Here is a 24,907-nt window from a genome sequence, read left to right on the forward strand (position 1 = left end):
CGCCCACGTGCAGCACGCTCTCCACGCGTCGTCTCTACCTGGATGCCTGCATCTGAACCGGGTTGACCCGCCACGTCATCAGCCACGCCAACAATACCGTACAGTCACCTGACACGTCACCTGACACCTCAGCAAGTCAACTGACACGTCACCCGACCAGTTAGCAGACACGTCAGACACTACCACGTCAGCAGCAATCGCGCGTGCATTTGCCACATCAGCAAAAGTGGGTCCCGGTTGGCCTACGTGGAGGCCACGTCATCTGGACACGTCATCAAAGTGAGTTTTGATCCAGTGCTTCGCAGACACTATTCTGGCCTGACACGCGGCTTCATCTGCACCGTCCGTTGATCCAAAACTTTGATTGTTAAGATCTGAGCCATCCGAAGTCCGATTGGGGTGATCTCAGTGTCGTTTCCAATAGTTTTGGCTGTTCCGGACACATCTGTAAGGTCAGATTTGACAAATTCAAATCAGAGATACATTAAAAATGGCAGATGAAATAAAGGCTGCGGGAATTGAAAAATTTGATGGAACAGATTTTGGATATTGGAAAATGCAAATTGAAGACTATTTATATGGGAAGAAACTTCATCTTCCTCTATTGGGGAGCAAACCAGAAAATATGCCAGAAGAAGATTGGTTGCTTGTTGATAGACAAGTTTTGGGTATTATCCGGCTATCCTTATCAAGAAGAGTTGCTCACAATGTTACAAAAGAAAGATCCACTACAAGACTAATGGAAGCCTTGTCTGGGATGTATGAGAAGCCCTCGGCAAATAATAAAGTGCACTTGATGAAGAAGTTGTTCAACTTGAAAATGACAGAAGGCACCTCCGTCACACAACATCTCAACAACTTTAATACCATTACAAATCAATTGTCATCTGTTGAGATTGAGTTTGATGATGAGATCCGTGCACTCATTTTGCTAGCTTCACTTCCAAGCAGTTGGGAAGGTATGAGGACAGCCGTGAGCAACTCAGCTGGAAAATCCAAACTGAAATATGATGACATCCGAGACTTGATTTTAGCTGAAGAAGTGCGAAGGAAAGACTCAGGTGAAAGTTCAAGTTCATGATCAGCTCTCAACATTAACACTCGAGGGAGGAGACAGGATAGAGGCTTCTCCAGAGGCAGATCCAAATCAAGATACAGAAGTAAAAGCAAGTCCGGACCCAGAAAGCAGGTTGAATGTTGGAATTGTGGCAAACCTGGTCATTTCATGAGAAATTGCACAAAACCGAAAAAACTTGAAGCTGACTCTGCAAACGCTACCACAGATGAGGTGCAAGACGCTTTGATTCTTGCTGTACAAAGTCCAATTGATGATTGGATTCTTAATTCTGGTGCTTCATTCCACTGTACACCACACCATGAGATGATGCAAAACTATGTTGCTGGAGATCACGGTGTAGTCTTTCTGGCCGATGGACAACCAATGAAGATTGTCGGTATAGGAGAAGTGCAGATCAAGACAATGAATGGATCTACATGGAACTTGCAAAATGTAAGGCATGTTCCTGGACTAAAGAAGAAGTTGATCTCAGTCGGACAACTTGATGAGAGTGGTCATTCAATCCTTTTTTCTGGAGGTATGTGGAAGGTATCAAAGGGAGCAATGGTTTTGGCTCGTGGAAAGAAAACCGGCACCCTATATATGACCACAAGATTTGCAGACATTATTGCCTCTACTGAAGCAGAAAATCAAGCACAACTATGGCACTGTAGACTCGGCCATATGAGTCAAAAGGGGATGAAGATACTTCAGTCGAAGGGAAAACTGCCAGAGCTTAAAAATGTTGATTAGACATTTGTGAAAGCTGTGTTCTTGGAAAACAGAAGAAGCTCAGTTTCTTAAAGGTTGGCAGGGCCTTAAGACCAAGAAAGCTAGAACTTGTGCACACAGATTTATGGGGACCTTCTCCAGTGGCATCTCTTGGAGGTTCTCGGTATTACGTAACTTTCATTGATGATTTCAGCAGAAAGGTATGGGTCTACTTTCTGAAAAATAAATCTGATGTGTTAGAAACATTCAAGAAGTGGAAGGCTATGGTTGAGAATGAATCAGGTTTGAAGTTGAAATGCTTAAGATCTGATAATGGAGGAGAATACATTGATGGAGGTTTCAAGGAGTATTGTGCTGTTAATGGTATCAGAATGGAAAAGACCATTCCAGGCACACCACAACAAAATGGCATTGCTGAAAGAATGAACCGGACCATCAATGAACGAGCTAGAAGCATGAGGTTGCATTCAGGGCTACCTCAAACATTCTGGGCTGACGCAGTTCATACTGCAGTTTACTTGATCAACCGTGGACCATCAGTTCCTTTGGAGTTCAGATTGCCCCAGGAAGTATGGAGAGGAAAAGAGGTACAACTCTCTCATTTAAAGGTCTTTGGGTGTGTTTTCTATGTGCATATAGATTCTGATGCTCGCAACAAGCTAGATGCCAAATCCAAGAAATGTTTCTTCATTGGCTATGGAGATGAAGAATTTGGATTTCGGTTCTGGGATGATCAGAACAGAAAAATTATCAGAAGCAGGAACGTGATCTTCAATGAGAAAGTTTTGTACAAAGACAGATCAAGTGCAGAAACAGATATGACTGATTCAGATACAAGTCCACAAAAATCTGAATTCATAAGATTAGAAGGCCTTCCTGATGTTACTGAGCAGAACAAAACTCAAGAGTCTTTACAAGAAGATTCAAGCACATCTGTACCCACCACTACACAAGACGATGCAGAGCCAAGTGAACCAATTGTTTATGTTCGCAGGTCTTCAAGGACTATAAAGCCCCCACAACGGTTCACACTTCTACTGAATTATATTTTACTGACAGATGGTGGTGAGCCACTAAGTTATGAAGAATCCTTACAAGATGGAAACTCAAGCAAGTGGGAGTTAGCCATGAAGGATGAGATGAGTTCGTTGCTAAAAAACAAGACCTGGGAGCTTACCACACTACCTGAAGGAAAGAAGGCTTTGCAAAACAAGTGGGTCTACAGAGTAAAGACCGAGCATGACGGAAGCAAACGGTTCAAGGCAAGACTTGTTGTAAAAGGGTTTCAACAAAAGAAAGGGATTGACTACTCTGAGATATTTTCTCCAGTTGTGAAGCTCACAACAATCAGAGTTGTTCTGGGGATAGTAGCAGCAGAGAATTTACATCTTGAACAATTAGATGTAAAAACAGCCTTTCTTCATGGAGAATTGGAGGAAGACATTTACATGCAACAACCAGAGGGGTTTGAAATACCAGGAAAGGAGAACCAAGTCTGCAAGCTAAAGAAAAGCCTATACGGTTTGAAGCAAGCTCCAAGACAGTGGTACAAGAAGTTTGACAACTTCATGTGTAGTTCGGGATACACAAGATGCCAGGCTGATCACTGTTGCTATGTCAAACATTTTGACAACTCCTACATCATTCTACTATTATATGTGGATGATATGTTGATTGCAGGATCCAACATTGAGGAGATTGACAAGCTAAAACAACAATTGTCAAAACAGTTTGAAATGAAGGATCTGGGAGCTGCTAAACAAATACTTGGCATGAGAATCATCAGAGATCAAGACAAAGGCATACTACAGCTTTCACAAACAGAGTATGTTAAGAAGGTTCTCAGCAGGTTTAGTATGGATAATGCTAAACCAGTAAGTACACCTCTGGGGAATCATTTCAAGCTCAGCAAAGACCAGTCACCAAAAACTGAGCTAGAAAGTGGATACATGGATAAGATTCCATACGCCTCAGCTATCGGCTCTTTGATGTATGTTATGGTCTGTACCAGACCAGACATTGCCCATGCAGTGGGAGTTGTAAGCCGATATATGAGCAATCCTGGAAAGCAACATTGGGAGGCGGTGAAATGGATCATGAGATACTTAAAAGGTTCATCAGAGACATGTCTTACCTTCACAGCTGGTGGTTTGAAACTTGAAGGTTTTGTAGACGCTGATCTAGCAGGAGATGTTGATAGCAGAAAGAGCACTACAGGATATGTATATACTCTAGGAGGGACTGCTGTTTCCTGGAGTTCGACCTTACAAAAGATCATCGCTCTTTCAACAACCGAAGCTGAATATGTTGCAGTTTCAGAATCTGCAAAAGAGATAGTATGGCTACAGAGTTTCCTGAAAGAATTGGGCAAGATGAATGAAAAGGGTACTTTGTATAGCGACAGTCAGAGTGCAATCTTCCTTGCCAAGAATCCAGCATTTCACTCCAGGACGAAGCATATTCAGATCAAATATCACTTCATCCGACAATTGCTAGACGAGGAGCAACTGATGCTAGAAAAGATTTGCGAAAGCAAGAATCCGGCTGACATGTTAACCAAAGGAGTTACTCTTGATAAACTGAAGCTGTGTAAAGCTTCAGTTGGTCTCAGAGATTAAAAGACAGATCTAGCACCATTTGTGTCCAAGTGGGAGATTGTTATGTGTGGACAGAAGATTGTGGTGGTGGCAGCCATGTCAAGCATGGCTGCTGTCAAACATGGCTGCAAGGTTAGGCATGGTAGGTTACCTAACCATTGAAAATGGTGGCTGCCATATTTGACTAAAGGAGAGTGTCTCAGCTATAAATAGAAATGTTGAGAGAGAGACGAAGGGTGAAGAGAGAATAATAGAGAACAAGAAAGAAACACAGAGAGAGAGCTAGGGAGAGTTGAGTTGAGTTGAGAAGAATTTTCTCCTCCTCCTTGTTTTGTTGTTTGTATTATTTCTCAGCTTGATTAATACAAACCAGTAGCTCCGTGGAGTAGGCAAGTTGCCGAACCACGTAAATTTGAGGTGTTTTGATTGCTTGAATGACCCAACAAAGAATTGCTGCACATCCTATGCATCTGCACTCAAACTATGAATCCACACTGATTACGCTACAAAAACTTAAACTATCAACTACACAGAGTTCTCCACAGTGAACTCTTGAAGAATCCTCCGTGCAGCCTAGATTACAGGACTACAATAGCATAGTGTCAAAAGGCATTAGCCTAAAAAAGCGCTTGTGGGATCAAGTATGGAACCAAGGAGTGGTCATCGAAGAAATGCTGCAGTAAAATGTAGATCTGAGAATTATTTTGTGAACAAGAAGAAGTTCCAAATCCATTACAAGCAAGCTTGGAGGAGGGCCAAGCGCTGCTGCTCATTTTTAATGGATGAAGCCAAGAAGTCTTGTACATGTACCAAGAATTTAAGGTCTAGGCAACCCTAAACTCCTTTTCAGCCAAATTTTTATGTCCTCAATTATATCCAGAAATTTACTGATAATTCAATAAGTGATTGTCTCCAATAAAATGATTTATAACATAAACATCGTGGAAGTATATGGTATGGCAAGTGATACTTATTTTAGCATGATTATATATATAATAAAAGCAAAGCGAGGAAAAACTTATGCTTAAGCACAGGGATCATGTAAAGCCAAATCACAAAACAAAACGACCAAAAGGGCCTTAAAATCCTAAGAACGTAAGATTGTAAAGATTGAACAAGAGATTCGGCTTAAGAGAGTGAAACCAAGGGGGTATATTCTTGTTTTTCTACAATTCCCTCAGCTAACAAAATTTCCTTAGAAGCAAGCACTGAAACACTTGAGGCAAAACAGTAACTTTATGACAAATTCCAAAGTAGTATGTTGAGTTTGGGCAATTGATCAAAGAACTTGACATTCTATACAGGAAAGAGAAGTTATTAAATAAAAACAGCTTTATCCAGCCAGTTCTCAATCACTACACCAAATTTCCCAAACTATTTCATAAAAAAAAATATCCCCGGGTAAACTTATATTGATGGTTAGCGCAGGAAAAAATAATCAATCTAAGAAGCTTCTCAATGTATTTTCAAATCTCAATCTAAGCAACTCAAATAAGAGGTATTATCTCATCTTATTTTGAGACAAAGAAAGAAGACTTGAATGGATCGATCATGATAAAAACAAAGTCCATCAGTGGTTTCATCTCTTAACTTGATTGAGCTAGAAAATAAAGCTGAATTAATACTTGAGAGCATAAAAATCCATGTGTCGCTACTACTCGATCAAGATATCATGCCCACTGTTGGAATGGTGTTCAATTTGAATGGTAGCAAAAGCAAGTATTATTTTATTACCATGCCCATTATTGGCCTCAAGGCAAATTGATAACCATTGATCCCTCTTTAGCAAAGGCACGCTTTGGATTGAAGCTCAATCACAAGTTACTAATTTTACTAGCATATTTGCCCGTATCCGCGCTTTACAACATATTAATAATAATTTTTATTTTAAATATAAATAGTGAAGAAAATATTTTAAGTTTTTAAATTTGCCCGTGAAGCCAAACTCAATCTCCTTAGATTTAGAGGAAAAGCAAGATCGCATTGAATCTGGTTGCAAAACCAGACTTAATATACTTGAATGGGTCTGTCTGTGGAGCCAGACCCGATATCTTCGGGTCTGGATCTGCAGCAAGACTTTATATACTTGAATTGGGTTTGTCTGTGGTGTCAAACCCAATCTTTTTAAAAAAATATTAAAAAATATTAATTTAAAATAAAAAAAATTCATTTTTTTAAAACTATATATTTTTGAAACGCTTTAATAAAATAATTTAACTTAACCTCAAATAAAATAAAAATTATCAATCACCCAGATAATTGATGTGGAACGTTTTGTGGATGCGTTTATAGATAGATCGAAATGGCAAAGTTCAAGAAGTTCAGACGATTCAATGGTGCGGTGTCACAAAAAACAGCCAGATACAACCGGGACATCGTTCTGAAATTTGATGAGAGGTTCTGTAGGCGATGTTTTCTATGGGATAGCTCACTTGCACTAACTGGAATAACGAAGTCCTTCAAATTAGAAATTAGATCTGGAAGATGCTCTTTTTTATTTATCTTTATTTTCCTACTAGCTATATTAGAATTTTAATTAATTTTTCTACTTTTAATTTTGTTTTTCTTTTCTATATAGACTGGGTTGGTTTTCGCTACTGTATGACCAATTAGTATGTTATTTTTCAGTAGAGATTTATGTATTACTAACTTTCAGAATATTTTTTTTAAAATGTCGCCCTTAATTTGTTTTTAATTATCTGAACAGCAAAAATTGCGCAGGCCAACTATAAAATCTAATATTGGCTTCCTGTCTCTTTCTTTAATAGATTAACTAATTAATGCATACATTAATTTGCTGGTATTCATGTTGACTGAACCAGGCTTCGTTTTCAATCTGTAAATGAAACAATACTCGGCAAATTGTATTCGATTTTTTATACTTTGAATTATTTTTTAAAAAAATTCATATAACAAAGATCTTGAAATCCCACAAATGATCCCACAAGTCCTGTTAAGAACACAACCCATTTTAAAAAAAAATTCTTTTTCATAAAAAATATATTATTTGTTTTTCTTAGCTAATTATATTTCTTTTGCTTGATTACTTTAATGGAGCTTATGGGATAAATTTATCATTTCTCTTTCTTAATTAAAAAAAAATCAAATTTCATTTTCTAAGCATTATCTTCTCTTACTAATTGAAGGCTAAGTTAGATTTATTCAATATAAACACGAGCCATGCGAGCTTGACAACAAGTTAGTGCTAATGTTAATTAATGTAAACAAATGTAAAGTAAACGACTTAGTTTATGAAATTAGTAGTAGTGAGATTCAATTAATTAAACTATCATATAATACAAATTAACCTGTTTTAAAACTTTGCATAAAATTCCTCACTAACATAACAATAGTCTAAGAAGCCTCGTATACGCGGTACCTTGTAACTCCATGCATCACCGGTTTCTGTGTTATTTTATTCCAACTTGAGTTTTAACTATTACTGCTTTGTATCACCCATACCCATGAAAACTGAGTGAGTATTTCTTAGATAGTCATTGACGCAAATGAAAACAGCGAAATTAAAAATAAAAAAACAATTAATAATTATATCAAATAATCAAAAGATTTTATTATTAAATATTTTCTCTTTTAAGTGGTTTGCTGAAAAACAAACTAAAAAACCTTTTTTATAATAATCCTAGCTAGGCCTATCTTGAAAAGGAAGGAAATCCTAATAAATAATTATAGAGTTATTCCATGAATTTTCTAAACTCAATAAAAAGGATAAAATTAGCAAGCACAATATTATTATTTTTTTGGTGTAATGGAAAGAAAAGAAGAACAAACTAGCCTTTAGTACCAGAGGAGATAAGAAATCCCTGGAGGAGGAGAATCCTAAATTATACATAAAGCTAAAATATATGGGGAAAGAAATGTAACTTTTCTCGTATGTTACTGTGAATTGCTACAATAATTTTTTTTTCTACGGTACTTTTCTTTTTTTTCTAAAATTATCTTTATCAATTTTACTTTTTAAATATTGAGCTGATTAAAAATTTAGCTTTGTAATTTTTTCCTTTAAAATACCGTGGATTGCTACGGTGTTATCCCATATGGTTTTTCTATTTTATTTTTTATGATTTTTTTCAAAATTGTATTTGTCGATTTTATTTTTTTAGAATTGAGCTGATTGAGAATTTAGTTTTATAATTTATTTCTTTAAAACATTGTGGATTGCTATAGTGTTTCTCCACATGGTTTTTTTTTAATTATTAAAACATGTGGGGAAAGTACTGTAGCTTTCCTTGCAAATTACTGTGGATTGCTACAGTGTTTTCCCCACATGGTTTTTTTATGTTTTCTTTTTAAATTGTCTTTGTCAATTTTATTTTTTTAATATTGAGCTAGTTAAGAATTACAATTACAAGTAAATACAAGTAAGGCTAAATCATGTGGGGAAAACACTGTAGTTTTCCTCACAAAACATCGTGGATTGCTACAGTTTTTCCTCACATGGTTTTTTTTCCAGTTTTTTTTGTGTTTTCTTTTTTTTGTAATAATTTTTTTAAAAATTATCTTTGTTGATTTTATTTTGTTTAATATTGAGCTGGTTAGAATTTAGCTTTGTAATAAAGCTTAATCATATGGGGAAAGCACTGTAGCTTTCCTCACAAAACACTTTGGATTGCTACAGTGTCTCTCCACAAGGTTTTTTTTTTCTTATGATTTTTTCAAAATTATCTTTGTCAATTTTATTTTTTTAATATTGAGCTGGTTGAGAATTACAATTACAAATAATTACAAATAAGACTAAATTATGTGGGAAAGCACTATAGCTTTCATCACAAAACACTGTGAATTGCTACAGTATTTCCAATATAGTTTGTTTTTCCTGTTTTTTTTGTTATGTTTTTTTTTTAAATTGCCTCTGTCAATTTTTTTTTAATGTTGAGCTAATTGAGAATTTAGCTTTGTAATTGTTTTTCTATAAAACATTGTCAATTGTTGCAGTGTTTTCCCACATGATTTTTTTTTATGATTTTTTCCAAAATTATCTTTGTCAAATTTTTTTAATATTGAGTTGATTAAGAATTATAATTACAATAAAACTAAAATCGTATGGGGAAAGCGTTGTAGTTTTTCTCATAAAACACCGTGGATTGCTACAGTATTTCTCTAAATGGTTTTTTTTATGATTTTTTCTAAAATTATATCTGTTGATTTTATTGGGAAAAGCACCGTAGTTTTCCTCACAAAACATTGTCAATTGCTACAACGTTTTTCCTCATGGGTTTTTTTTTCCAATCTTATCTTTGTCGATTTTTTTTTAATATTAAGTTGGTAGATAATTTAGCTTTGTAATTTTTTTTTGCTTTTTATTAATAGGAAAGCTAAATCATGTGGAGAAAACACTGTATCTTTTCTCACAAAATACTATGGATTGCTACAAATCATTTTGTTCAGTCTCTAAGTTTTTGATCACCAACACAACTCTTTTTTCCGTCATTGAATATTGGCTCCATCATACCTATAGTTTCTATTACTTATCTAGCGCTGGTTCATAATTATAATACTATCAGGTTATTTTATAAACCTGCGGCACCGTGCAAGAATATCATCTCGTATAAAACTCAATCATGTACTTTACTCCTATCTTGGCTAGGACGTTTGCACGGGAGTTGGCTACATTTTTTTTTTTTAATGTTGGATCTTCAAAGATACAATCTTCATTATAAATCGCTGACGTGAAAACCCCTGCTTATAATAAATAATAAAACATTAATTAATACGGGCAACAGTATGAGTATCTTGGTGCTAAAGGAGTAATTATCTGGATCTTCTATTGAGAGCAGCGTTGAGATTTTCATGGAATCATACCCAATGCATGCAATCCCAGAATTCATGCTTGAGAATAAAATGCAAACAAAACGGAGGTTTCATTTTTCTTTTCTATTTCTTTTTTGATGAACATGGTGCAATTTTGTTAAGCCTGCACGAAAAAGAAAGTTCAAGCCAAAACCAGACAAGGCTACAAAGGATGTGGCTGTAACCCAACACAGGAAAGAAGAGTAATATCCAAAAAAAAAAAAGCCTACAGCCCACAAAAAAAACATATACGTACAAGAGAGAAGTTCATTCAGCAGCAAGAAAATGGTCTGTGCAAAGAAACACAATACTGATGAGCCAAAAAACTGACAATCCCTAAGAGCAGCCCCCTTGCATAGAAAACCAACAGCCCTCAAGAAACCTATGTCATTGAAATTAACCCAAGAGCACTCAGCCAGCAGTATCATCAAATTAGCAATCAGATAGGTGAAGGAAGGGACACAAAGGGCACATCATAGCTGATTTTTGTGCTTAAAAAAATTGCAGGGAGATGAAGTCCTTTCAAGTCAACCAACAAATCCAAAATCAGTAACACCAGAGGAAAGGAAAAGGTTCAAAGGATGATGAATGCAGAGATGAACAACACCTAATTCGGATTTCACAAATAAAAAAATCAACTTAAGTTCAATCATTAACGTAAAAACAAGGGTTGACTTAGCTGCAAGAAAAGGCCATAACCCAATCATTATCAACCCTAAAATGCAAACTTCACTCAACTGAGAGGGGAAATCAAGAAAGCAACCAAACAATCAGTATAAAACTCAATGAGCAGATAAATACCAGTGACGAAATAAGAATTCTCATAATCAGACTTGAGGATCATGATAACATCATCAATACCAGAAACAGATATCTCATCTCTATCTTTATTGTTCACTTTCTCTAATCTACAGAACCAAAAGGAGAAAATAAACAATTAATTAACAATCAAAACCTAAAAATTCAAATACACACACACAACATAATCCCTAAAAATCCACGAAAATACACACACTTTCTCTAATCTACAGAACCAAAAGGAAAAATATAATTTTTTTCTTAAGTTTTTGGTAAATAAATGAGCGACACCAAAAAAAAAAAAAAAAGACAGGGGAGTGGCAAAATGGGCCATTTTGAAAGCCCGCGTTTTGTCATATGAGATTGGGCTGCGTGCGGCCCTAGTTAAGGCTTGAATTGGGCCTGCTCCATTAGATAGAATTTTGTATAAGGGTCGTTTGCTTACATTTAGAAAGACTTTAGGATTGCTGGAAACCGAGACAAAAATTTGTGTCTGGTGTATAATATTTTTTAAAATAGTTTTTAGTTAAATTATATTAAAATATATATATTTTTTATTTTTAATATTAATATATTAAAATTATTAAAAAATACTAAAACAAATTAATTTTTAAATTTTCTTAAAAAAAAAAGTTACTACACTTTCAAATACTTAGAATAATTTAATCTAAACTTGATGTAAATTAATCTAAATTACTTTGAATAAGGGAGTTTTTTTCAACAATTATTTTATTTAATAGATAATAAATGATTTATATATATTATTAAATTCTACTCAAAATTCTATTGCGAGATATATAAAAAGAGAACAATTCATGTTCAGTGAAAAGGCAAACAATCTTTCCTAACTTGAAAGAACATTAACGGGAATGAAAAAAAATAATTCATCAAACAGTGCACGCATATCAAGAGAAGGAAGTAGGAAGAGCAAAGGAATCAAAATCTTTAATATTTCATAACTCATTAACCGCTACACAGAATTGCGAATGGATCACGCATATCTTGAATTCTGTCATTGTATTTGATAAATTTCAATTAAGATTGTTCCATAAATCTTTAATTTTGACTATTACTTTTTATTTTCACAATAAAATTTATTTATTTATTGTGAAAATTTAATATGATCAAATTAAATTTTAGTTAAAAATATAAAATCCTCTTAACTATATTTTAGATACATGTCCACTTGTTTTCGAAAGTAAGTGAACTTATTTTAAGAGGGTATATGTAGAAACTAAAATTTTCTTGACTAATAAAATGTTGACACTTGGGATGAGATATTCAACATATCTTGTCATAAATGCAAGATCCCGTCAATGAATATCAACCAATAAAATTATGTCATGTGACATTGAAAAAGTATCTGAGAGCCCCTACAAACCTCTATAAATAGAGGGCCTCAACCTAGAAGAAAAAAAAAGAGAATTTTTGGAGATACAAATTTCCTTCAATATAATCTTTTCAAGTAAGAAAGCTCTCTTTTTAAGCAAAGAAACTCTCTCAAGAGTTCTTAAGCCTCCTTCATCTACGCTTGAAGTCTACAAACAAACGAAACTCTGTTGAATCAAGCCTAAACATCCCATAAAAGTTCTTCAATAACACTTTGAAGACAAATTAAAGGTACTCTTTAGAGCAAATCACCAAATCTCACTTCGCAATACACGTCCAAATTCGTATTCTTGCAAAGCACAAATCTTAGTTTGATTTCATAAATAAATCAAGTCACCATATATCGAATCCAAAAAAAGAATAAGAGGATTGTCTTATTCTTTTGAAAGAATATTTTAGATAGAGATTGTATGTGGTTATATATTTAATAAAATCATATATTTGTACACGTATGCTTGTTTAATTTCATGTGCTCAAAATTGTGTCTACAAACCCATTACAATGAGACCATTCCGAAAAATCCTTGTTTTCACTAGGCAAGTAATCCATTACAATGAGACTATTTCAAAAAATCCTCGTATTTTTTCATTAGGCAGGTAACCTATTACAATGAGACCATTATGAAAACTTCTCGTATTTTTCCACCTAGGAAGGTAACCCATTGCAATGAGATCACTTTTGAAAAATCCTTGTATTTTTCCACCATCGGCTAGGTCGCTTGGAATAATGAGACCATTTCAAAAAAAAAAAAACTTTTTGGATATTTTTCCTCAACAAGGTAGGTTGCTTTTCAGATGACTAATTTCTCAATTTCAACATCTTTTTGTGAAGGTCGTCTGTCAATCTATTGTTGTCGAAGTTTTCAAGACTCTTAAAGAAGCAAAAGTTCTTTTTGTGTCCACTTTTCCTTATAAAATTACTAAACAAAGCTAAAAAACAAAATTTTTCAATGTCTTTACATCGTAAATATTATAAAGATGGGGCAACTCTCATAACTCAAATTTTGACTCCTTGTATTTTATTTGGTTAAAAAGACAAAAAAATGAAATGAAAAAAATGAGGAATAAATTGAAATTTGGTCTAAGACAACATAAATTGAAAGTTTGGGGACTTAATTGAACTTGAAATTGTTTAATTAATGAAATCAGGGACCCAATTGTTAAATGTCAAAAGTTCAGGGGCCAAGTTGAAAATAACCATTTCCAAGGATACAAACGGCGCCGTTTTGAACCACTGTTCATCACCTTCTCCGGACCAGGGACCGATTCAACAGGAAACCAAAACCGTTTGGGACCACGTCTCCCATGAACGTCTCCTCGGCTGCTCATTATCTTCCAGAGGCCACGTTGAACAGTCCTGCAACTTCCCCTGTTTCTTCTCAAAGAAACAGAGGCGTTCGTGCCTCACGATCGTGAGGCACGAACACATGAACAGAGGCCATCCTCTGGCTTTATAAAAGCCAGAGAAGGCCACAAAATGGGGAGGAACAAGGAACGAAGAACGACAAAAAAACAGGACCAGCAAAAGAGGAGAAACCCAGAAACAGGAGAACGAAGACACTGGAAACACATACAGGGGAGCCGAGAACCAGCAAGAAAAAACCCAGAACAATTCACGAAGAACAGGGGGACGAACGAAGAAGAAAAAAAGCAAACAGGGAAGACGGACACAAACAGGGGCAGAGAGGCAAACAGAGGGAGGAGAAGAGAACCAACAATTCGCGAACACAGACAGAACGTAAAAATTAGGAAAAAACAGAGGGGAGAAGGTGTCTGTTCGAACTAGCCATTCCATATTCTCATTTCTGCAGTTTTCGCCCTCAGGTTAGCTTCTTCTCCCACTCTTCAAATATAATTCATTCCTTACTGTTCAGGGTGAATTTTAATTCACCGGTCCCTGTTGATGCACGCGTGAGTTTGTTCACGCCTGCTTCTTGTAGCAAGCCGGTTGATTGGCTTGGGCCGTGACTGGGCTAGGCTGAATGGGTCAGACTCAGCCTAAAAAAGCTGAGATTGGGCTGGGCTGGTCCTCAAGCACAGCCAACTCAATCTGTTTTGGATCAAGGGTGTGTTTGGCAAAACACAGTCTTACCCTTTTATTTTAATCCCTTTTTATTTTGATATCTAGCTAAACATACCATTTCGGATATTAGAAAATTATAAAAAAAATTCTTGGAGCCTTTTGAATTTATTTATAGGTCATTCATATTTTTTTAGGTATTTCAGTGTATAATTGATTTATGAATTTTTACTGTGAAATACAAATCTAGTGTACAATATATTTTTTTTCCTTAAAAAATACATGCATTGATTTAAATTTATTTTATTGTTTATTCATGGACATCTGAGCCAGAAATACCATACGTTCTTTTTTTTTACTATGTAATATTTACCAACGCTAGAGTTAGAAGTATCCATAGTTGAATATTCACTGATGTCAGAGTCAAGAATATTACAAGTAAACCATCGTAGCATATACCAATAAAATTTTAGTAATTTAAGATAAAACCAACAATGCAGTCTACCTCAAGCAAGATGTTTAGGGGGTGATAAAATCTTTCTTTTTATATAACCAGTCTCGTATCATAGAATCTCTGTTAACCAGTTAGAATTCCTAGTAATCATAATACTAGATGATGACTCATAAAATAAAATCTTTTCCCGTCAAAAAAACAAAATCCAAAAACACACTCTTTTTATTTTTATTAATTATTTTTAAAATCATTGCAATGTCGGACACGATAGTGCAAGAGTCCACATCCTACAATGTGACAATTTGTGACAATTCATGACGGATTCATTAAGCAAAGAAAAGCTGTTTCGGACCATTTGACCACGATAAAAGGTTGATTTCAAACGGACATAATAGCAATCAAATTCATGAAAGTGAAAGCAAAGAAAACCACAATAACACATTAACTATCGACCAGGTATTTATGATAAATTTGTGGCCTGTATAAATTGGAGGATAAAGACCAGCACCCAATTTCTGATATTCTGAACTTTTGATTGGCTATGACCCGTTCCGTCAACTAGACTAAAAAAAAAAACAGAGAGAACATGACTTCCTGAGACCGCAGGGCACAATCTGGGGCCAAGGGAGTTTACTAGCTATTGGATTTCCACCTTCATGATGCATCAAGTCCATTCGTAAGTGTAAACCCAATGAGCACGATAAACAGGGTATTGGTCGGTGGCATTTCTAGCTGAGAATAATTAGAGGCTTAACCTTTAGTTTAGGCAATTATTTATTTATTTATATATATAGAGTAATATACAATAGTTAAGATAGAGAATACAACACTAGTATAATGCCTATAATATTTTCTATATAGTATACATTCTATAATATGCCCCCTCAAGTTGAGGGTAGAGGATCGACCCGAAGCTTGAAATAAAAAGCAGTAAACGAAGCAGTAGAAAGTGGCTTAATAAAGACATTTGCAAGTTGATCCTGAGAGGAAATAAAACGAATCTGAATTTCCTTCTTCGCAACTCTGTCTCGGACAAAATAATAATCAACATCAACAAGTTTTGTGCGAGCATGAAAAACAGGATTCACTGATAAATAAGTAGCACTAAGGTTATCACACCAAATGATAGGAGCAGAAACAGACAGAATTTAAAAATTTGTTAATAAATACTGAAGCGAAACTACCTCATCAGTGCCATCTGCTAAGGCTTTGTACTTAGCTTTAGTAGAGGAGCGAGCAACTGTACGTTGCTTACCTGATTTCCATGAAATTAGCGTCTAACCAAAGAACACAAGATAACCACTTGTAGATTTTCTATCAGTAATACTACCTGCCCAATTTGCATATGTAAAGCTATGTAATGCAAAGGAAGAACTACGAGTAATATGTAGGTCATGTGTTGTTGTACCTTTAAGATAACGCAAAATGCGTTTAACGGCAGCCCAATGAAAATCTGTAGGAGCATGCATAAATTGACAAACTTTGTTAACAACAAAGCAAATATCTGGTCTCATAAAAGTGAGATATTGAGGAGCTCCCACAATTTGACGAAAGTGTGTAGCATTAGAAAACAAAGGATCTGGTAGTATGATAGCTTTAGATGTAGAGATAGGAGTATCAACAGGTTTGCAAGATATCATACTAGCCTGAGTGAGGATGTCAAGTGTATATTTATGTTGTCGTAGCATAAAACCCATATTAGTAGATTGAACCTCAATACCCAAAAAGTAATGAACATTACCCAAGTTGTGAAGCTTAAATTCTTATCTCAATAGCTGTATAAGGCGTTGAAGCAAAAGAGAGTTGCTACCCGTAAGCAGAATATCATCAACATAGACCAGAAGATAACAAATAGCAGTACCAACAGAGAAGATAAATAATGAGGTATCCACTTTAGAGGCGTGAAAACCAATTGATAGCAGAAAGTCATTCAGACCAGTGTATTAAGCTCGTAGAGCCTGTTTTCAACCATATAAAAACTTATGCAGTCTACACACACGAGAGGGGAGAGTAGAATCAACAAAACCTAGAGGTTGTTTCATGTAGACTTCTTTGTCAAGAACTCTATTGAGAAAAGCATTATAGATATCAAGCTGATGAATTTTCCAATCACACGAAACCGCAATAGATTAATCTGACTGTCGCCTGCTTGATAAACGGACTAAAGGTTTCAGTGTAATCAATACCTTCTTGCTAAGTGAAATCTTTAGCAACTAGGTGCGTCTTATACCTCTCAATGCTTCCATTAACTCTGCGTTTAACCTTGTACACCCACCGACTACCAACAACAATCATCGAAGGGTGAAATGACACCAAGGTCCAAGTTTTGTTAGCGCATAAGGCCTGAATTTCCTAACACATAGCACTATGCCATGCCTTATACCTGTTAACATCATTAAAAACAATTGGTTCATGAGTAGGAGGAGATACTACCCGACTGATGGAAGCAGTAATGGCGGTGGTAGTTGTTGTGGACAGTGTTGTCTTTGGCTACCTAGGACAGAGGACCATGTGATGTTGAGGAACAACTGGTAATGAAGGAGAAGAGCCTGTACCTGTAAGTTGCTGGAGAGGATACGAGGAGAGATCTACACAGAGCTGCAGGCCGGCTAGAGAGTCTGTGGAGGGACTGGTTGGCACAACAAATACCGGCGAACCTGCTGCAGAACTGGTATGTTCTGCTGTTGAACTGGTCTATTTTGCAGAACTGGTATGAACATCTATTGATGGAGAACCTATTCCTGCATAATGATCATTGGAAAAACAAGCAGATGGTAACATTATAGCAGGGTTGGGCGGTGATGAAGTGGTTGCAGAATCTGTGGCCAAGTGGAGGGTCTGGTGGGGTGCGGCAGAAGGCAAGATAGGGGAGCTGGTTTGGCAAGGTTGTGAAGCAATAGGCTCAAAAATTTAGAGAGAATTCAAGGGTGGAAGGTGTGTAGGTTGTGTGGAGGGTACTGGTGTATGTGTTATCCATTCAAAATTCACAAAAGGGTCTTCATGAAAACGAACATGACGAGAGACATAAATACGTTGAGATGCTAAATAAAGACAATGATAGCCAAGATGAGATGAGCTATACCCTAAGACCACACATGGAGAGGAACGGAAATCCAATTTGTGAGCGTGATATGGACGCAAAAAGGGGAAACAAAGACACCTAAACGAAGATTTATTTTGGAGAACAAAAGTAGGCATGCGATTAATAAGATATACTGATGATTCAAAAGCATAGTTCTAAAATTGTAATGGCGCCCTACATTGGCCTAAAAGAGTGAGGCTAGTTTCGACAATATGCCGATGATGACGCTCAATGGTGTCGTTTTGTTCATGAGTATGAGGACAGATTAACCGGTGATAATACCAATAGTCTAAAAGAACAAAACTGATTTAACTTACGATATTCACCACCCTAATAAGTCTGATCAAATTTAATCTTACACGAAAACTAACACTTAACAAGTGTTTGAAAATGATGGAAAATGGAAAACACATTAGATTTGGCAACAAGAGGATAATACCATATATGTTTTGTATGTGCATCAATAAATATAACAAAGTGATGGAAACCATCAGAAGAAAACATAGGGGTATGACCCCAAACATCACTAAATATTAAATCAAGTGGGGGCAGTAGTTTTGTGACCCGTAAGTCGCAACGACTTACCTAAAGGACAAGCTTGACACTGAGTAAGAGAACGTCTAGAAGTGTATACTATTTTATTGTTGAAAACTAACAAATTTAAAATGCGAGGGGTTGGTTGACCCAAACAACGATGCCACAGATCGGTAGTCGCGGAGAGGTGAGGACACCAAAAAACTTGAGGAATTGACGTGACAAAAGACTCGGATAAGACATAGAGACCATCATTACTTTGACCGGAAAGGAGAACTTCCTTGGTGATGAGATCCTTGATACACAACACAGAATCATGAAATTTAAAATAAACATGATTATCATGACAGAATTTTTAAATAGATAATAACGGTTTGGTAATATAGGGCACATGAAGAATATTAGATAATGTAAAAATATGCTTTGGGGAATGTAATGTGGTATGTCCAATATGTGATATGTCAAGGCCTTTACCGTCACTAACATGCAAATGATCATTAGCAAGATAGGGTGCAAAATCGATCAAAGTTGCAAGATTAGGTGTGACATGTTGATTCGTGCCGGTGTCGGGGAACCAAGTCGCAGCAGAAACGTTCCCAACAGCAAGATGAGTAAAAGGCTAGTGGGTACTGCCGTGAAACTGGAGACAATGAGTAGCTGTGTGACCAAAATTTGAGCACAATTGGCAGCGGATATTCTGTTGTCTAGACCACTGTCCAACCCTTATGTTGCGCCTGTTCTGCTACCAATTATTTGGCCTCTAGTCGGCAGCAGATTGGAACCTGTTCTGGTGATTGTAGTAGTTGCTGTTGGGATGCCAATTGCAACGAGAACGCCCCCTATTACGATTGAAATTTGAGTTGTGATGCGACATAGCAAGATGGGTAAAGAGGGCTGTGGTGTTGGCAACAGTGGTGGCTACAGCAGCAGAGATGAAAATAGCAGAGAGGGATATGCGTCCATGGAATGAAGGGAGTTCTTGTGCAGAAATTCATGGGTAAAAAGGTGGTTGTGAAGGTCAGCATACGATAGTGATTCTGTCTTGGTTATAAGACTCATTACCAAGTCTTTGAACTCACTGCGAAGGCTATGAAAAACATATAAATTAAAGTCTTCAAGAGACATGGGCTAACCAGCAATAACCAATTCATCAAATACCAATTTGGCTTGCTGCATGTATATACAAGATGCGGCAGCTTGTAGATGGCTAACAATTTAAATTTTTAAAACTTTCAACTTTAAAATTTTGATTTTTTTTATATTTAATTTAATTATGTTGATAATGAAAAAAGAAAGAAAAAAGTGTTTATGGTTCGAAATTAGAGGAAAGAAAGAAAAAGAGACTACTGTGATTAGGGACTAAAAATAATGGATTGCAACACAATATTATGAAAATAAAATTTTTATTGTGAAGTATAGAGAAGAGATATAAAATGATGCAGTAGAAATGGATTCTTGTAATTTTATATTTAGTAGGACTTGTTTGTATGACTTAGATGTTAAGCACATGGTTAGAGATAATTTGAATACGTTTGAAAAATATCAAAGCTTACAAAGCAGAGGGAAATGATTTCCAATTTAGAGCGAGAGAAGTAAGTGAACAGGAAGAAAAATAAATGATCCCAACTTGAGTTTAATAACTATGAAAACAACCATAGGCTGTGTGAAAAATATCATGATTATTGAGTAATGAAACAATATTAAATATTATCAAGTCAAATTTGGAACGATGACCCACAATATTAATTAAGCAGTAGTACTTTCCTATGATTTGGAAAGGTAGAACAAAGATTATTTAGAAATTTCAGAATGAAAGATTCCTCTACCTTGCAATTCCAATTAATTCAGAGAGCCGATATTAATTATGCAGTCTCTTACATTATTTCTTCACCGATTCAATTAAATGAGAGAAAACTGATGCAAAAGATTTAAAAAACAAAATATTTTTTTCTTAGTTATTTTTATTTATTTTTATTTAGTTTAGAAATGAGCTACGGATTTTGAACAAATGAGCCAACGATTAAGCATCTTTAGAAATTATAGGACTTGGAAATGAATTTTCCTAAGATTTACCAAATCTTCCACCCATTAAAAACTGATGTCACTGTTGTTGACGTATATATGTCAAAGTCTGTAAAATAAGAACAAAGATGAATAGGAAATTTCACAATTAAAAATTCCAATAAATATTCCATTTCTTTTTTTATTTAAAAACCTATCATTGGAGCCCAGGATCTTCATCTGCCATAGGAAACCATATCCCTTAGACATGATGTCCTTCCTACAGAAACCATTCTCAGAGTTTCTCCAAGTCCTTTTTTTTCTCCTTCTAATGTGCATTCCTTCTTTCTTTGCCTTTCCTCCTAATTCCTCTGCAACTTCATTTGGTGCAGCCAGATATGTAGCTGCTGAAGGTAATAAAGAAGCGGAGGCTCTCCTAAAATGGAAAGCAAGTCTTCATGACAACCACAGCCGATCTGTCCTGTCTTCTTGGGTTGGCAGCAGCCCTTGCAAGTGGCTTGGGATCACTTGTGACAATTCTGGAAGTGTCGCGGCTTTCAGCCTTCCACATTTTGGTCTGAGAGGTACACTTCAAAGTTTCAACTTCTCATCCTTCCCCAATCTTCTCACTCTCAATCTCAAGAACAATTCACTCTACGGAACTATTCCACTTGAGATAGGATTGTTAACAAGTCTTAACGTTCTCTATCTTGATAAAAATAATCTCACGGGTTTGATCCCTTCTTCTATTGGAAATTTTAGAAACTTATCCTTTCTCAATATCGCAGAGAATAATTTATCTGGATTTGTTCCTCGGGTAATAGGACAACTTGAATCCCTTGTTGAATTGAGTTTGCACTCTAATAATCTCAATGGTTCTCTGCCCCCCGAGATGAATAATCTCACACATTTGATGATTTTGCACTTGTTTTCAAACAATTTCACTGGCCATTTACCACGAGACTTGTGCCTTGGTGGGTTGCTTGTAAATTTTACAGCCGCCCTCAATCATTTTTCTGGTCCAATCCCTAAAAGCTTGCGAAATTGTCCTCGTCTATTTAGAGTTAGGCTTGAGAGGAACCAATTGACGGGGAATATTTCTGAAGATTTTGGCCTCTACCCAAACTTGAACTATATGGACCTAAGTCACAATGATTTGTATGGTGAGCTTACGTGGAAATGGGGAGGTTTTCACAACTTGACAAGCCTAAAATTGTCAAACAATAATATCACCGGTGAGATACCATCAGAGCTTGGAAAGGCTACTGGGCTACAAATGATTGATCTCTCGTCAAATCTCCTAAAGGGGACAATTCCAAAAGAATTGGCGCAGTTGAAGGCGTTGTACGACCTTACTCTTCATAACAACCATCTTTTTGGTGTCCTTCCCGTTGAAATTCAAATGCTATCTCAACTTCGTGCTCTTAATTTAGCTTCTAATAATCTTGGTGGATCAATCCCAAAACAATTGGGAGAGTGCTCGAATTTATTACAGTTGAACTTGAGTCATAATAAGTTCATAGGGAGCATCCCATCTGAGATAGGCTTCCTGCATTTTCTTGGAAATCTAGATCTCAGTGGGAATCTTCTGGCAGGAGAGATACCATCACAAATTGGGCAATTGAATCAGTTAGAAACGATGAACCTCTCTCACAACAAACTTTCCGGTTTGATTCCAACTGCTTTTGTAGATTTGGTGAGCTTGACAACTGTAGACATCTCCTACAATGAACTAGAGGGCCCTATTCCCAAAATCAAAGCCTTCATTGAAGCTCCATTTGAAGCTTTTATAAATAATAGTGGTCTCTGTGGAAATGCCAGTGGTCTAAAGCCTTGTACTCTTCTTACAAGCAGGAGAAAGAGCAACAAAATTGTCATTTTGATTCTTTTTCCTCTCCTGGGCAGTCTACTTCTACTACTTATCTTGGTTGGGTGTTTATACTTTCACCACCGAACAAGTAGAGAAAGAATCTCCTGTTTAGGAGAGCGACAAAGTCCACACAGTTTTGTAGTATGGGGCCATGAGGAAGAGATCCTACATGAAACTATCATCCAGGCCACTAATAATTTCAACTTCAATAACTGCATTGGGAAAGGGGGATATGGAATTGTTTATCGAGCCATGTTGCCAACAGGTCAGGTGGTTGCCGTGAAGAAACTTCACCCATCAAGAGATGGCGAGCTTATGAATTTGAGAACTTTTAGAAATGAGATTCGCATGTTAATAGATATTCGACATCGGAATATTGTGAAGTTATATGGATTTTGTTCATTAATAGAGCACTCCTTTTTAGTTTATGAGTTCATAGAAAGGGGAAGTTTGAAGATGAATTTATCTAGCGAAGAACAGGCAATGGACTTGGATTGGAATAGAAGGCTTAATGTTGTTAAAGGAGTGGCCAATGCATTATCCTATTTGCACCATGATTGCTCGCCTCCAATCATTCATCGAGACATTTCCAGCAGCAATGTTCTTTTAGATTTGGAATACGAGGCTCATGTTTCGGATTTTGGGACAGCTCGGCTCCTGATGCCTGACTCGACCAACTGGACCTCATTTGCTGGCACCTTCGGATACATAGCTCCAGGTACATACTTGATTTCATTCTTAATAGATATATATAAGCAGAACAATACTACCAGTACTATGAAAATGGAGGGCTACTTTTGGATGCTCTAAAGGTTATGTATAATAAATTGTCATATCAGCAGTACGGTACAGCCAGTACTATGAAAAAATGACCAGAATTTTTGCAGAGCTAGCTTACACAATGAGAGTGAACGAGAAGTGCGATGTCTACAGCTTTGGAGTGCTCACAATGGAAGTAATAATGGGAATGCATCCGGGTGATCTCATCTCATCTCTTTCTGCATCAGCATTTTCCTCCTCGTCGTGCTCACAAATCAACCAGCATGCATTGTTGAAGGATGTGATAGACCAACGTATCCCACTTCCTGAAAATCGAGTTGCAGAAGGTGTGGTCTCCATTATCAAAATAGCATTTGCATGCTTGCTTGCCAATCCCCAATCTAGGCCAACCATGCGACAAGTAGCTTCGGAGCTCATAGCTCGATGGCCTCCGCTGCCAAAGTCATTCTCCGCAATAACATTGGAAGATCTGATGCCTCAAACAACTGTGAGAGGCTGAGAATTTTCCAAAAAATTTTCTATAATTATATAGTATGTGATTGTTTCTACTTATGTTACTTTCAATTTTCGTAGCTTTATTGTAATAAATTATTTCTCAGCTTTGTATTTTGTTTCTTCAACGATTAATATGTTTTAGTACAGTATTATTATCAATTAAAGTGAATAAAGGCTCTCTGCTATAATGAGGACACCTGGGTTTCAAGATTCTGTTTCATCCCTTGTAATAAAGGAAATCTTCAATTCAATATTGAGCTAAAATGAATAAACATGTATAATTTGTAAGCTCAATTAATTGGTAATTGGGTGAATAAGAGTTCAGAATATGTTAATGACTAACTAGTCAGGATATATGTTTCCATCTTGCCAGCGCACAAAATATGTTTCCATATAATCGCGGTTGAGAATAATAGTTGAATATAACAGTTATTATTTTAAAATTATATCTTGATTTGATTATTATATATAAAAAAATTAATCTAAAATTTTAAGTTTTGTTTTTTACACATTTAGTATCGTTATAAAAATCTCAACAAGGTAATTCTAACAACACCTTAAAAGACTACCAAACATGATCGTAATTTATTAAAAGTTTTATTTAGGGGTTAATTTATGGTTAATTACAATCTTGTTTTGTGGATAGGATCAAATGCTTTACGTAGCATTTTTCCTAGGCTTTACCAAAATTCTACTTTTCGGAATGGTTTGGTTAATGAGATGGGTCAATGGGTGAATGATCAATGGCGATGGAATTTGGTTTGGCGTAGGAACCTCTTATCTTATGAAGAGCAACAATATTATCATTTGCTCTCAATGCTGGAGCCAACGATAATTTGACAAGGAAAAGATGACAAACTTATATGGCCATGCAATTCTGATGGAAGCTTCTCAGTTAAATCCTGTTGCACCCTAATTGATAATACCTCCTCTGCGAATGATAGAGTTTTCGAAGCAAATGTTTGGATTAAAGGGGCCCCTCCGAAAGTTCAGGTATTTCTCTGGTTGGCAGTATAGGACAAAGTTAGTACAAGAGCTTTTCTTCATCAACGGATTGTTTTATCTGCCACACAAGCTTCATGTGTCTTTTGCAGCTCAGATTTGGAAACCTCAGAGCATCTTTTTATACATTGTAACTTTTCTAGGAGTGTTTGGATGAAAGTTTTGGATTGGTGAGGTATCCAATGTTGTTTACCGAGAACACTTGACTCGCTGCTTCTGCAGTGGCCCGAAATGGTACATGGCGAATTCCAAAGATCAGCTTGGAGACTAATTTCAAGTAATACTATTT

The 24,907-nt window shown here is 36.1% G+C and overlaps 2 protein-coding genes across 3 annotated transcripts in view; one reads left to right on the forward strand and one right to left on the reverse strand.

Moving 5' to 3' along the window:
* The window catches only part of LOC133669680 (uncharacterized), a 276,271-nt gene that overhangs the window by 66,221 nt on the left and 185,143 nt on the right, over nt 1–24,907 (reverse strand). The window lies entirely within an intron of this gene.
* Nucleotides 20,732–23,904, forward strand: LOC133669675 (probable leucine-rich repeat receptor-like protein kinase At1g35710). 2 transcript variants are annotated; one of them, XM_062089909.1, is made up of 2 exons: nt 20,732–23,059; nt 23,218–23,468. In XM_062089909.1, the coding sequence occupies exons 1-2, from the start codon at nt 20,740–20,742 to the stop codon at nt 23,232–23,234; spliced, it is 2,337 nt and encodes a 778-aa protein (XP_061945893.1). In that variant the 5' UTR covers nt 20,732–20,739; the 3' UTR covers nt 23,235–23,468. The 2 variants fall into 2 exon arrangements, with proteins under 2 accessions (XP_061945893.1, XP_061945892.1); XM_062089908.1 differs by having other exon boundaries at nt 20,749–23,059; nt 23,229–23,904.

Source organism: Populus nigra, chromosome 12 (genome assembly GCF_951802175.1).
Source record: "Populus nigra chromosome 12, ddPopNigr1.1, whole genome shotgun sequence".
Lineage (NCBI taxonomy): Eukaryota > Viridiplantae > Streptophyta > Magnoliopsida > Malpighiales > Salicaceae > Populus > Populus nigra.